The sequence below is a fragment of the Pholcus phalangioides genome, unplaced genomic scaffold (assembly GCF_987345545.1).
Source record: "Pholcus phalangioides strain wild (caught in Gottingen) unplaced genomic scaffold, Ppha-v1.0 ptg000015l_1, whole genome shotgun sequence".
Lineage (NCBI taxonomy): Eukaryota > Metazoa > Arthropoda > Arachnida > Araneae > Pholcidae > Pholcus > Pholcus phalangioides.
The window spans coordinates 85,990,213-86,005,143 of NW_028301608.1; the positions used below are offsets into that span (position 1 = coordinate 85,990,213).

Consider the following 14,931-nt stretch of genomic DNA (forward strand, 5'->3'; position numbering starts at 1 on the left):
AAAAATATTTGAATCAATATATTTTGATTCAATTTTTTGGCTAGAGGAAATACAAGTCCATTCACAAAATTTGGTGATTTCAGTTCCAAATTGAGTTTGATCAAAATTTTAGAAGACAAGACCAAAATTTATTGTCTCCACTATGAACAGCAGTTTCCGTAAACGGAAGAAGCATCAACTCTTCTCCCCCTTATCCCCCAACTAACATCTGGGAGGAGTTTCCAAGAAACCAAGGAATACTATGATCGAATGCAGTTCCGAAATCAATGACTCCTAAAATAACTGATTAAAATAAACGACAAGATCCAAGTGAAGAAATTCCAAGTTTTGACAAAATACAGCGTGCTCACAGTATATTAAATTGCTTCGAGCGGGTTTAGCCTTTAATTGCTTAATCTGTTCTTATATTTGCTTACATCTGGCGAATAGGTGCATGAAAAATGAATAAAATATATTTTTGTAGCAACAATTAATATTACACTTAAAGAGTTACGAAAAAAATTCGATCAATCCCTGGATTAATCGATTAAAAAATTTTGACTAACTAGTTAGAAATTTTAATCGATTCCCAGCCCTAATAATAATTGCAAAGCTGCATGAGAGGAGAAAATTAAATCACGAAGAGTAAAGCGAATTTTTGATGATATATTCTCAAGAAAATAGCTTTCTTATTTATAGGTATCATCAGCTTATCTCTTATATGGACATTTCCTAGCAAAAAAATTCCCTTCATTAATAAATGATAAATATGAGGATGGGGGGAGCTCCAATGTCCCTTTGGCGGACACCTGTTGTCCAGCCACGCTTAAAAGAAAACCGAAAAAAGACGAGAGAGAGAGAGAAGAAGAATGTCTTGGGAGAAACAAGCGCCAAATTGGTTGAATGTACAGCAGGGTGGGCGTGGAGACTGAGGAGGAAGAAAAGAGCGGGGGGGTATCGGGTCGAGTCCCTCCTGAAAGATGGTGGATTGCTCTTCGAGGTCTCATTCATTCATCCAATCATTCCCACTCCGGCCAACACATAATAACTTTCTTCCACTTGTTCATGTCCAATTTTGCTTATTATTATTATTATTTTTTTTTTGCCCGGATGAGAAGGCCATTGATTTCCCGACTTGGTGTAAAATAATAAGAGAGAAATATAATAAATATATATAAATTGTTGTTGTGGTAGTGGGTGGAGGCGTGGTTTTTATATACGTGAATGAGTGCAGGGACCTTAATGTGTCCTTCTTTCTTAGGACAGAAGATATGAACTTCATCCGAGCCGAACATCATCGACGGTCATCCTCCTCCTCCTCCTCATCTTCGACTTCTTCACATTACCGTTGGAATTGTATCCGACAAAGGAATAACTCTACGAATAATATTTTTGTGATATCTGTGATAATACTGTGCGTGTTCCAGCATTTGACGAATGCCAGGAATGCCGGCGGGAAGAGTCGGGGCAAAGGTTCCAGGTGGTGGTGAGTTATATATTATTCATTATCATCATATTAATTTATGCAAATAATTTAATTGAATTAACCATGAAAGCTAAATTTAATTGGAATGAAAAAAAATCCGTAACTGATAATCACTTTATCTACTTTTAAGTATATAATTACAGTACCTTCAAATATATAATTATAAGAAATATATGACCACGCAAATATTTTTAGGCATATTATTAGGTGTTTTTTCTGGTTTTTTCGAAATTTATATATTTTTTTCACTTTTAAACAAGTTTGTATATACAGGGATCGTTTATTGCTATCCAGGCATTTTTTACAAGGGTCTTGTTTTTGTGATAATTATCTTTGCCTTTGTGGAAATGATCTATAATTTTGAGAAAGTAAGTAATTTTGCGGGAAAGCGAAACAATCTAGTTAATTTTGCACAGAAGAAACGAAATTTCTGATTTTGTATTTTGTGAAGTGTCCGTTATTCAGATTGTAGAGGGTCCAGAAAACTGAACAGACCTCTGATATAATTACACAATTATGTGATGCTTACACGTGGATTAAAAAATAGTTTGAGTTAATTGTGAACGGAGAAAAAAAAAATCGCAAATACAGTATTGCATTTTATTACCACGTTTGATCTTAACTCTCTATGGCTCATCCCAATAAAAAACGTATTAAAATTTATTTATTTTTACAAAAACGGATGTAAATTGGTGCTATTAGCATATTTTTAAAAAAAGAGATAATATATCAGCTCAAGAATTTAATTAATTAGAGTGTATTTTTGATAAGAAAAAGTGGTTATAATTAAGGGTAAAATATATCAGTTTACCTTGATTTTACTGTTATCTATAAACAGGTAAAATCTTTCTGAGCAAAGCTGAATAGGTTTTACCTTGATCTTGATTTTTATTTCCAATATCTCATGAATCTCTCTCTCTCTCTCTCTCTCCGGTGTGATTTTTAGAGATCTTTTTGAACATGTAAAATTTCTGTAGCTCTCAGAAAATGACACTGACTATAAGGATCAACTCTTTCTAGATGACGAAGTATATATTATACTTTTATAGCCACATTTTGCCATTGGGAAATGGCACCAAATGGACTGTCTAAAATACCAAAAAAAAAATTGAAATTAAATTAGTATAGTGTGTTTTTTGACCATGTGAAAATTGTCATGAATACTCAAATATGCACGGGATTATAGAATTTTCATAATCATAGATCATTAATTGAAAGAAAAAAATTCGTAACTGATTTTCATTTTACCTCTTTGAATCAAAAATTACCTTCAAATAGATAATTATTATTGGGAACATCAGGAAACGACAGAAATATTTTTAGAAATATTACTAGGTTTTTTGTGGTTTCTTGGAATTTATATGTATTTTTATTTATGCATTTTTTGCTTTTGAACTAATTTGCATGGGGTCTGAAACGACTTTTTTTTATATAAGGTCCTATTTTTGTGAAAATGATCTTTATTGTTGTGAAAATATGATCCATAATTTTGTGAAAGTAAGGCTAGTCAAATTTGGTTATAACGACATCTAGGATTCCACGAAATTTCTTCGTTATAACCGAGGTGTCGTTACAACGGAGGTTGACGATTTCAAGACCTTTTGGGTATCAAAATTATAATCAGATGAAGTCGAATACTGTACGCGAAAATATTATTTCAGTATGATTATACGATGACCATATTTCAGTGAGAAAAAATACGGGAAATTGAGATCGCGTAAACAGGAGGATATTGTTTGTTCTCTCCAATAAATGTTGCCAATTGTCGGTAAAGTTGCCAATTGCTGCGTATAGATAAACAATCCTTGGCGGGTAATAAATTGCTGCAAGTTTGTAGTGACATAAAAAATGTATTTCACTTAATAAAAAAAAAAGTTAAGCATGACTCATATATGCGAGATGAATATTTTTAGATGAATTATGCAAATTTTCAGACTTTTTTTTGTATTTGGTCCTATTTTTGTGAAAATTATCCAGAGTTTTGTGAAAATAAGTAATTTTTTTGGGAGGGGGGGGGGAAGCGAAAAAATCGAATTAATTTTGTACAAAAGCAACGAAATTTTGGTTTCATAAATTTGTATTTTATGAAGGGTCTATTTTTAAGATTTGAAACTTTGTGAAATGTCCAGAAAACTGAGAAAATTTCAGCTGATGCAATTACGCAATTATGTGGTGATTACATATGAATTGAAAATAATTTAAGTGATTTATGAAGTTTTATTTCCGCTTTGTCTCAAAGGAAAAGCGTTCAAGTATAAACGATTCACTTATAGAATTTTAAAATTTCTAAATTCCTTATTTGATCAGTCCCTGTGTATTTACAATTTTGCAATTTATGCATATTTTATAGAATTTCCGTGATTCAATCCTGTATCGAAAAAGAAAACAAGAAAGCAATGCCATGTCAATTATTTTAAATTTTATATATATATATATATATAAATGGAGTAATAATAGTGATATAATTTCTCACGGGTATTTTTGAACTAGATCTGTGTGAAGGAAACTAGGCCATCACCTAAAAAAAAAAATATTATTCTTCCTGATTAACAATTTTCTTTTAGCTCGTGCTTGTAATGTTAACGCTATGGGAATATTTAGTATGAGGAAAGTTGTAAGGCCAGATATCACGCCTACAAAAACTCTAATTGGAATGAAATATGATTTTACTGGAACGTTATAATAAAAAGAAATCTCCAATACAATAGTATGGCTTTTGACTAAGGTTTTAGTTATATTTGAGACAATATACCATGAGTTTTCGAGAAATTAAGAAACTCACCATTATATAATGTTACCATTACAGAAAAAAAAGCTTGTTAAGCTTGGTCATGTCAGTTATGCATTACTAGTTTGGGTTTTGATAAAAAAAAAAATAACTACAAATAAAACAACTAAAGTGGTGTTGTAATGCTGGAATTAGGATACAATGCAACATCCAGAAATTCGTTTTGTAAGAAATGATTATAAGAGGATTTATTAAAAAAAACAAAATTTTTAGTTTCATTAACTTTTGTATTTTTTCTTAAAAACCATGATGCATATTTTCAGGTCTAATTTATGATTTCACTTAAGAGCCCTTCTATAAGAGCCCTTGTATCTTTTAACATGGTAAAAAACTTTCTTACGTAGAAATATTATTAAAAATACTATTTATCCATTGATTTATTTCGAATTTTTACCACATATACGTACAAAATTTTACATATCTTCAATTCGTAATTTTTGTTTATAAATTTTCAAGAAAACGCATTAAAAAACAGCATGATAAAATTACATGAAATCAATGTAACTAAATAAAAAATGATCCAAAATGAAGAAAACTATTCAGTTCATAAAATTATGAAAAGATTTTATCGACTCAATCTTATTCAAAATTAAATTTAAAATTTTAAAATTTTTTTACAAAAAATTATAATCTAGGTATTTATGAATGGATCTCAAATCTTTTTCGTTATTTTATGAACTGATTTTGAATTTTTCTGATTTCGAATAAATTTTTATTCAATTTCATTGATGTCGTGTTATTTTATCATTCGCGCAAACTGTTTTTAATGCATTTTTTCTTGAAAATTTGTGAAAAATTAAATATTGAAGTCTCATGTAAAATTTTGCACTGGCATAGGATAGAACACAATATATGTGGTGAAAATTTGAAATAAATCAATGGATAAATAATAGTTTTGATAATATTTCTACATAAGAAAGTTTTTTACCATGTTAAAAGGTAGGAGGTCCCTTAATATGAAAAGAACTTACTATATAGACATTGTAAAACTTTTTATATAACAATTTTATATTAACAACATGAAATTTTTTTTGTAAAACAATTGGAAATGATTGAAATGTAACATCTTATCAATTGTAATTTAAAAAAATACATATATAAAAGAAAATGAACACTTTAAGCTTTAGTACTACCAAATGAATTGAAACATAACATACATTGACGATTAACTTATAAAAAAATGAGTGAATTTTATCATTTGTGTGCCTGTGTAATTGCTTTAACTAACGATATAATTACTGAAATTCTAAGTTTTACAAACACACATCTAGAATTTCATGTGATTATTTAGTTTGCAACATCAAAGAAAATTATCCATTAAATTGATTAATGCATCCCGCTTATAACGTTTACATTTAGAACGTGTTCTCTCTTAGTGTAATTAATTTTCATGGTCCCAACTCCTACTAATACTGATCGAGATTTCCCGTTTAAAGCGTTTTGTCGTTTACAACGTTTTTTAAATGGCGGTTTTTTTTGAAAATTTTATAAGTGAGACACACTGTTTTTTTAAAACTTTACGACACTCATAATTTTTCTTCTATAAAATTGCATGTAACTCAAATATTACATTTTGTTCTACCATTGATAAACATCATTTAGAAATTTCTCTGGTGGTGTTAATAAAAGTACGATATGTGTGTGTATGTGAAATACACAGATAAAATCTTTCGCAGGCGATATGAAAACTCATAAAATCAGGATCAAAATCAATTGTAAGCCTATACATGAATATGCGTGCAATATATTTTCGACATAGACTTTTAATTTTTAAGTCGTTATACGCGCATGAGAGATTCGAAATGAGTTTTTTTGAAAGTATCTTTAATTAAAAAATTAAAATAAAAACAGGCACAAAACGAATATGATGTAGGGTTTGATTGAAAATAATAATACCCCGTGAAGTAAAATAACCTTTTAGTATCCCGCATTTGAGAATAGTGTACTCTCCTATTTTTCATCCTTGAAAGTTATTAATTGAGGTCTCTATTAAGACCAATTACAAACGACACAATAATCAAATATTACATCGGAAACGAACAATTTTTTTTCCTCTCTCGCTGCAATCAAATGTCGTTGTTATGATTGTTAAAGAAAAAAAAAGAACTCGCGTTACAAGAAGAAAACGCGCAAATTGATTCATTTGATCTTGAATTGGAGGAGGTAGTGGATAAGAAAGAAAGAAAAAAAGACGATCCGCACGCATAGGAATGCGCTCTCTTGTAATTACTCCGATGCTAAACACGTAACATTACTTAGCTGTACATGTATTTAGAAATAATAATGGAAAAAAAAAATCATAATAATGAAATAAAAACGCAAAACTCTCTTCGGCAAGGCGTGTATTTCAATTTAGACCTACAGCGAGGGTTTTATCTCGAAGCCATCAGAGTCTACCAAAGAGTCGGGGAGACGTTTATAATGTCACCTCCCGAAACGAACGAGCACATCTCGACTCGCTCTCTTGATATAATATCATCTACAAAGATCTTTCTTAATCACCGGTAATTATAATAATTATTATAATTGCTGTATAAACCTCTTTTTCCGACTCCTTTACGTACCACCAAAGGCGTGCTATCTCGCAGCTATACGCAGATAATATAGGTGTCAAAAGCTATTAAATAGTTTTTTTTTCTCTAATGTGTTTCCTCTCTTTTAACCTGTATGTCTGTCTCCTTTCGCCATAGGAGAAATACGTCACCCGAGGGCATTTGCAATTCATCATTCGAATTAATGTCACGATGTCATCGATGCCGACGAATTCATTTCCTTTTATTTACTTATTCATCGACTTTATTATTATTATTTTTATACCGACCCATTCGATTAGTAGATGAAAAAACAAAGCTAAAATTGGTGGTGGTGGTGGTGAGGAAAACATAAAAAAAAAGGAAATAAAAATTGAATATTTTCTCTTGGTATCTCTTTGATCACCAACGATGTTTTTCCATGGAAAATGTTTGAGATTTTTCTGTATATTTTATTTTTATTTTTCGATCGGCTACTGCTCATGATTATTACCACCATTACGACAACATGGCGCCACCCGATGCATGAAATTTCATAGCCACAGTTGGAAAAAGAAAAGTGGAAAATATTCACTAATGAAGGGACTTGGGAAGGATAATTATTTCGTTAAGATCACCATCGGCGCCTTCACATCCGATTGAGAAATTTCGACTGTCTCCGTAGACGTGGGAATCACAGCTACAGCAGACTTTCTTGATCAATTGGGAGATGAATGAAGGAAACATGAAGTCGCTCTCATTTGCATAACAATTCCAAAATTTTTGATTATTTTCATAAGATCTTCGAAGAAAAATCCTGCCCCAACAAAAGTACAGACAGTAATTTCTCACTGACGAGATTTGTAAGGATGAGATTATAAATCACTGATCTGTCTCGGTGTGAAGCCATTTATGTTATGATGTTAACAGGGAAGCCAAGCTTTCAACCATACAGGCTCAACCTATGGTGCACTGGTCAAATTCGGTCCTCGGAGTCGTCTGATGTGGCCCGCAAAAAATAAACAAACCATTCAAGTAGCCCACGAAAGATTATAAAATCATTTAAGTGGCTCGTGGCACATTTTCAGATTATTTTAGTGGCTCGCAACACATTTCCAGATTATTTTAGTGGCTCGCAACACATTTCCAGATTATTTTAGTGGCTCACAACACATTTCCAGATCATCTAAGCCAGTGGTTCTCAATCAGTGCTCCGTGTGAACTCCCCACGGGCTCCGCGGCAGCTCGAGCAAAATACAAAAAAAAACAAAAAAACAGTAAATTCAAAAAAATAATTATAAGTATTTTTGAATAATAATAATAAATCAGTAACTTTGATAAATGGATAAAAAATAAGCATACGCGGGGATCCTCCATAGAAATCATATACCAGAAAGAGCTCCGCGTGTGAAAAAGGTTGAGAACCGCTGATCTAAGCTGCCAACGGCACATATCCAGATCACTTAAACAACCCCAAGCAGATTTTCAAATCACTTGAGTGGCTCGCGGTACACCTGGTTCACGCAAGTGACTCCGTTCATTTGCAGATTACTTAAGTGGATCGCGGCACGATTTCGGATCACTTTGGTGGCCCGCGACACATTTTACAGTGGACTTAAGTGGCTCTCGGCGCATTTCCAGATCATTTAAATGACTAGAAATGCATTTCTAAATCACTTAAATTTGCCTGTGGTACAATTCCAGATCAATTAAATTGCCCGGGACAGATTTACAAATCACTTAAATTCCCCGCGGCACATTTTCTAGATCATTCAAGTGGCCCGCGAAACGTTTTCGGACCAATGAAATGGTTCAGCACCCTTGGTTTAAACCATAATCGCAATACGAAATTTTCGAGTTTTCAAGAAATTAGTCAAACAAGAAACTCTGTCTCAACCAAAAAACACATAACCATCAATTCCCTTTAAATAACTGATTTGCAGAAAACTAGTTGCTTCTCTAAGGGCCGTATTCACCAACATGGTTTAAACCGTAGTCGCAATTTTTGGATAAGAGATCAACATCGATTGGTTAAAAACCTGAATTTAACCAATCCGTGTCGATCTCTCATCAAAAAATTGTGACTATAGTTTAAACCATGTCGGTGAATACCGCCCTAAGTGAGTTTGACGAGAGAGTGTCCCAATTATTATTATTATTTTTAAAATAAGACCATCTTTTTTTTTGTTTAGCGAAACATCGGTTATTTATAAATTTTTCAGTTAGTTTTCAATGGCCATTGGTTCATCTAAATTAATCAATTTATTCAATCATTTATGTGTGTGTGGGAAAAAAATTTCCAGAAAATTCAATTGTATAACAATTAATAAAAAATATGTTCTGCCATAATATGGAATATAAATTTTTATATTTTTGTCGAAAATATTTTATGGTGTTTGAAAACTTATTTCAAATCCTTGAAAAAATCATATAAAATTCTCCTCTATAAAAATTTTGGAATTTTTGAAATCTTCAAGATGTAGGTGCAATAATTCAAAAATGAATACTTAGTGCAATAACTTTTTCTGACCAGAGCATTAATTTTTTGGAATTTTCAAAATATTTTGGAACTTTTAAAACTCGAAAATGCACTAGAAACATTAATGGCAGGAAATCTTTTTTTTTTTTCACAATTGAAATTTATTTTTTGTGAAAAAATAATTCACTTCAAATTTTTTCAGCCAAGATGATGCAGGGCATATTTATCTCCACATACAATTTTTTTTAGAATTTTATTGCTGAATTTCATGTAATATAAATCCCGGGGAAATTTCTCCATTTTAAAAGCTTTTCAAGATATAGCGGATTACTCCTCTTGTTTTTGTTATAGCACCCTATATTACATGAGTTTTGTCCATGGATAGCAGGCCACCATGGGCGGAGATATGGGCGGGGGAGCATTGCCCCCCAAGCATCAAAGGCGGAGGCATCTGATCTAATGTTTACATGTATATATGAATTGACATCATCATCATCATCATCGTAACACCCCCCACCCCCCAGCAATAATGATCGTGACCCCCCCACAGACTTTCAATATTTACGACAAATATAAATTTTGTCTCCAACAAAAAATTCTTTTTTTTCCAATTAATGCGATTATTATTTTGACGAAAATGCGTTCAATTTTTGGGGTAAAATATGTTCCAGTGTTCGTTTTTAAACGATATTGAATTTTCATTGTTCGAATTCAAAATTTTTTGCATCCCCCCCCTTCCCCGAATAAATCCTGGAGCGTCTTTTAATCCGTGTTCTTTGACTCAGAGCTATCTTGTGGTTCATGAGCCCACCCTAGCATGAATCAGAGGCCTTGTGATAATAAAATTGAATAATAATTAATAATATATTGGGATATATTATTAATAATTTATATTTTGAAACAAATTTTATATCTATTCAGTCTATCTCTGCCTATGCAGACAATGAGTTACGACTGAAAAAGACAGATATATTTGTGAATTGGTCATCTCCATTGGCTCATTGGGTGACCGGAGCATTGAAAATGACAGAAGAAAAATAACTTTTCACACTGTAATAATTTTAAAAAGATGCTCCTCCAAGTCGAGAATGTTTTGGTGAAGGTGCTCTTTTGGGTAAGCACCCATGCTGTCTTTGAATTTTTCGAGAATTTTTCAAAGAATGTTGAATATTTTGATTACAGGAAAGTATATGGAATACAAATACACACAAATACGAGGCCACAACAGGCAAAATGCCCAACGAAGTGGCTGAGAAAAAGATGCCCATAACAAGTATGGATGTCATATATTGCTAAAATACAGCAACCCAATTAAAAATGCAATCACAAAAATTACAAACAATTTACCTGATAGAATATTGTACAATGCGCATAAAATAAATGTATTTATGATTGTCTTATTCTAAGTATAAATAGCTTCTCGATTCCCCCCAACATGTTTATCCAATACGAAGAACTTCCCAAAAATGTCAAAGACCGATAAATATGCTTGTGATATCTCTGTTCGCATGCTTAACGGCTTCATAGGTAATCGCTGAACCATCTTAACTTTGTGGAAAAACATAATTTATACAAAAATACCATTTCCAATGTTTCTCCGTATGATACATCGCACCTTTCACGCACGTCTCGAAAAATTCAAATAAAGCATTTGTGCCTACTCAAAGCAGCACCTTCACCCAAGAATTCTAGACTTTGAGCATCTACAGCGGATCCCGCTTATAACGTTTTTCAAAAAACAGTCGCAAAAAACTTGTAAGCGCGAAAACGGGAAATATTATCGAGAATTACTCTAGTTATATGAGACCACGAAAATAAGTCATGCTGAGCGGGAAAACGTTATAAGTGGGATCGATTGTATATAAGGGAGAACACATCGAAAATATTATGGAAACTATACTTTTCGGGGAACTAAACCATGAAATGCGTATGGGAATGAAGATGAGAAACGTTTTTTAAATTTTCTATTTTAACTCTGATTTTATTTTCTATGAGACGTTGAGATACGTGACTTATTTCTAAAAGTTATTTACAGTTTTTAAAATTGTTATCACAGAGTGCGAAAAGTACTTTTTTTTGTCACTTTCAATATATTCCAATCACCCAATTAGCCAGTAGTAATGACTAATTCACAAATATTAATTCCTTCACCACAAAACCAAAGTTTGAGGGGAATTATCACCCTTTTCATGCTTATTCAGGCCGAACAAACACAGAAATAACAACTGTAACCCAAGGACAAAGAAAAAAAAATTTTTTTTCTTACATAGTGCTTACATTATTATTATTGCGGTCATATACTGTACGTGTACCTAGTACCTAAATTAGTGCTGTATATCATTTGCTCCATATATGCCGCATTTCCACTGCACCATCACTGGATTTATATCTGATATTTTCTTTATTTTGCCCAAAACCACGTCCGAACATGTGTGTAGTTTATTATTAAATCAGAATTGACGTATTTTTAAATCGGTTAGACTCAAGTGGTTAAGTATGTCCTTCAGAAGGTCGTTTGCAGCAAGGTACCGGTCGTCATATCGATAATAAAACAATATAGCACCTATTGAAGAATGAATCGAGATCCATAATGCAAGACTGTCCTACATTTTTTCTAGAAACAGCGAGGCCTGCTGGACGAAATTAGATGTTCACCGACAAATTCGTCACTGTCTCCTCCTTTCTTCTTGTTATTATTACAGTATTATTATTATTATTATTAAGACTCCAGACATATTCGAAACAGCTGCTGTCTAGGAGGCTGTGGGAGAATATCTTCTCCAACTTGTTTATAAAGTGCTCTACAAAAGGTATTTTAACGTACGAGATGGGTACTTATAAACCTGCGAACCCGTGGGCGCCGGTTTGAGTCAAGAGGTGTTCTTCGGTATGTCCTTTTGTGGTAAAGGATATGTCGGTTATATTGAGAATGGTAGAAAATGAAGGAGGGATAGTTGGCCACAAAGAAAGAAACTATGTGAAGGAAGGCAGCAACACCCTGTGCTGCAAACACTGACACAGAAGAAAAGAACACACTTCTTCTAGCGGCACATTCTCACCTCCGGCGAACAAATCAAGTGGTATTTTGTGTGTGTGTGTGTAAAAACAGACGCGATGAGTGCTGAAAAATGCCCCCTTCCCAATAGTGAGCCCTGAAAGAAAGGTCGAGACATAGGTAAATACACACACACATGGCTCACGCGTTCGGGCGATCGCGGCCTTTTTGATGTTTTATTGCAAGAGTTCTTTCTTCTATTCTTCTCTTATTTTATGTTATTTTTTCTTCTACCTGTGTTGTTCGTGCCAGACGCCGGGACTTCCTCGTAGACGACCACAGTACCTTGTTACTGGACAATATAGCCTTTCACCAAAGAAAGCGACACATATTGTGGTTATAATTTAAATAACTGTCACAAATGCCGTTTCGTTTCTGGTGGACATTCTGAGAACATGAGTCTCCGATACTCCTACAAAATGAAATCTTCACTACTTTTTTTTTGCACAGATGAAAACCGTGGGAATTTGAAAATTCATTCACTTATAAGTTCTTCAGCATTTCAGCTCGTGAACAGTATGACGATAAGACCGCATAAATACCAATCTATCAACAAGGTTGAGAAAAAGACTTAAAAAGGAATAATTGTACTCGCCTTCAACGGAATAGATTTTATCGATGTTGAATATACGGTACGCTGGGGAAAAAAAAGTGTGTCATCATACTTGTATGTTTCCATCAAGTGATGGATACACATGAATCTTCAGATTTTCTACATACGAATGAGAACTTCATGTCATTTCTATTCGCCAAAGCAGCCACATTGACACAAATGTTTTGTTCGTGAAAAAAATAGTTTCGTTACAAAATATATTTCCTTGCAGAACTATTTTCTGACGTATGCCTTTGCGACCACACAAAACATTCTACAAAGAAAACGTACTGAATTCTTGAGGAAAAAAAACCCCAATATATTTCTTTCTAATATTGATATTTAATATTTCTGTCGGGTAACTCAGAGTTTTATTTCCGTAACATCTTCTGAGGTATAATAAATGTAAATATTTATGCCAAAATAGTATGATATACATGGGTGAAATCACACGAAGCGGATAATTAAAGATATGTATGCATAAAAAAATCATTGCCCCTAGTAAGTGATGACAGTGCTCCAGCTCGGGGTGAATCTTATTATTTGTTGTTTTCACACTAGAAATTTGCTATAGAAAGAGAGAAGCCCTTGTGTAGAATATTCGTCCAATTAAAGCATTGGTGTCATAACAGCATCACGGACCCCGAGAAAGTGATGTTCCGGAGCCCTACGAAGCTGGAAGTACCAATGCCTAACGTTTTTCCCACTTTTACTCTCGAAAATCTTACGTAGTACATAATTTTATTACCACAAGGCTTCCGGTTCATGCTCGGGTGGGCTCATGAACTAAGACAGCTCTGAGTCAAAGATTCCAGATTAAAAGACGCTCCAGGATTTATTAGGGGAAGGGAGGATGCTAAAAATTTTCAATTCGAACAATGAAAATTCAATATCGTTTAAAAATGAAACCTGGAACATGTTTTTGTATATTTTTTCAAATTCTCCATGTACTTTCCCCCCCAAAAACTGAACTAATTTTCTTCAAAATAATAACCGCATTAATTGAAAAAAAATTTAGTTGGAGACAAAATTTTCATGAAATGAGATTTAGCAATAAAAACATGAATAATTAACGTTAAATCAAGTTTAAAATATTCAACTTTTGAAGATTGCTTTTGACCTATAATCATGTTATTGTCTAAGCTTAAATAAGTGACGGATTTGCATCATGGAAAACCATCACGATTCGGCCAATTCCTAGGAACTCGAACGTCCTTTTTCATGGTTCTATATAAACGTTTCTCAAACTATGGGTCGTGGTCTGCGACGATGGTACAAGTGGTCCGCAGGCAGACTTGATAACTTACTTCCAAATCATTTGTAAAATTGATTGTTGTGATAGATATTAGTAATAAAATAAAATTGGTGAAATTAATATTAGTAACATCCTAATGGGTTCAAACAAAAATTACAGCTTCATACTTGATGTCAGTAATATCTCATCGAGGAAAATGCTGAAAATTGAAACCCTAAATATCACTTGTAGCCAAAAATGCAATTACGACAAATTTGCAAAACACTGCAAAATTAAATAAAGGACTGCTGCAAACCCCAGTAAAAAAAGATGTATTTCTTGAAGCAAACATTCGTCCTGACTCTCTGACCATATTTCATTAAGGAAAATACGGGAAGCTAGGATTAAAGACAGCATAATATGGGACATCGTCGATTGCCATCGAAAATGTTGCCATAAGTGTTGGCAAAACGTATCCATAAATCAACAATAGTTGATAAAATTGCTGAAAAACTCTAAGGAAATGAAAAGGGATTACTGGAAATCGCTGTTAATTTAAATCTAGCCATAATTATCAAAATATAATTTATAAGCTCTAAAAACTATCATCATTAACTAGTTCAGTAATCATTACAAATTCAAATAAGCTTCGTTGAAAAAAACGGGACAAGTATATAAAATAGTCGGAACAAAAAAAAAAGATCTGGCCACTGACAGACCCGTAAAATACGGGACACCATCATGTTGTAAGTTTGCGATCCGTCGAATTGTTTCAGACATTTTACTGGTCCTTAGATTCAGAACGGTT

At 33.0% G+C, this 14,931-nt stretch overlaps 1 protein-coding gene across 1 annotated transcript in view; it reads left to right on the plus strand.

Annotated features, from left to right (window-relative positions):
* Positions 1 to 978: 978 nt before the first annotated feature.
* LOC149076930 (protein Wnt-1-like) overlaps positions 979 to 14,931 on the plus strand; it is a 72,337-nt gene continuing 58,384 nt past the window's right edge. Inside the window, exon 1 of the mRNA XM_089244651.1 lies at positions 979 to 1,465. Coding sequence (XP_089100777.1) covers positions 1,251 to 1,465 — 215 coding nt within the window. The 5' untranslated portion in view covers positions 979 to 1,250. The remainder of the gene's footprint in view (positions 1,466 to 14,931) is intronic.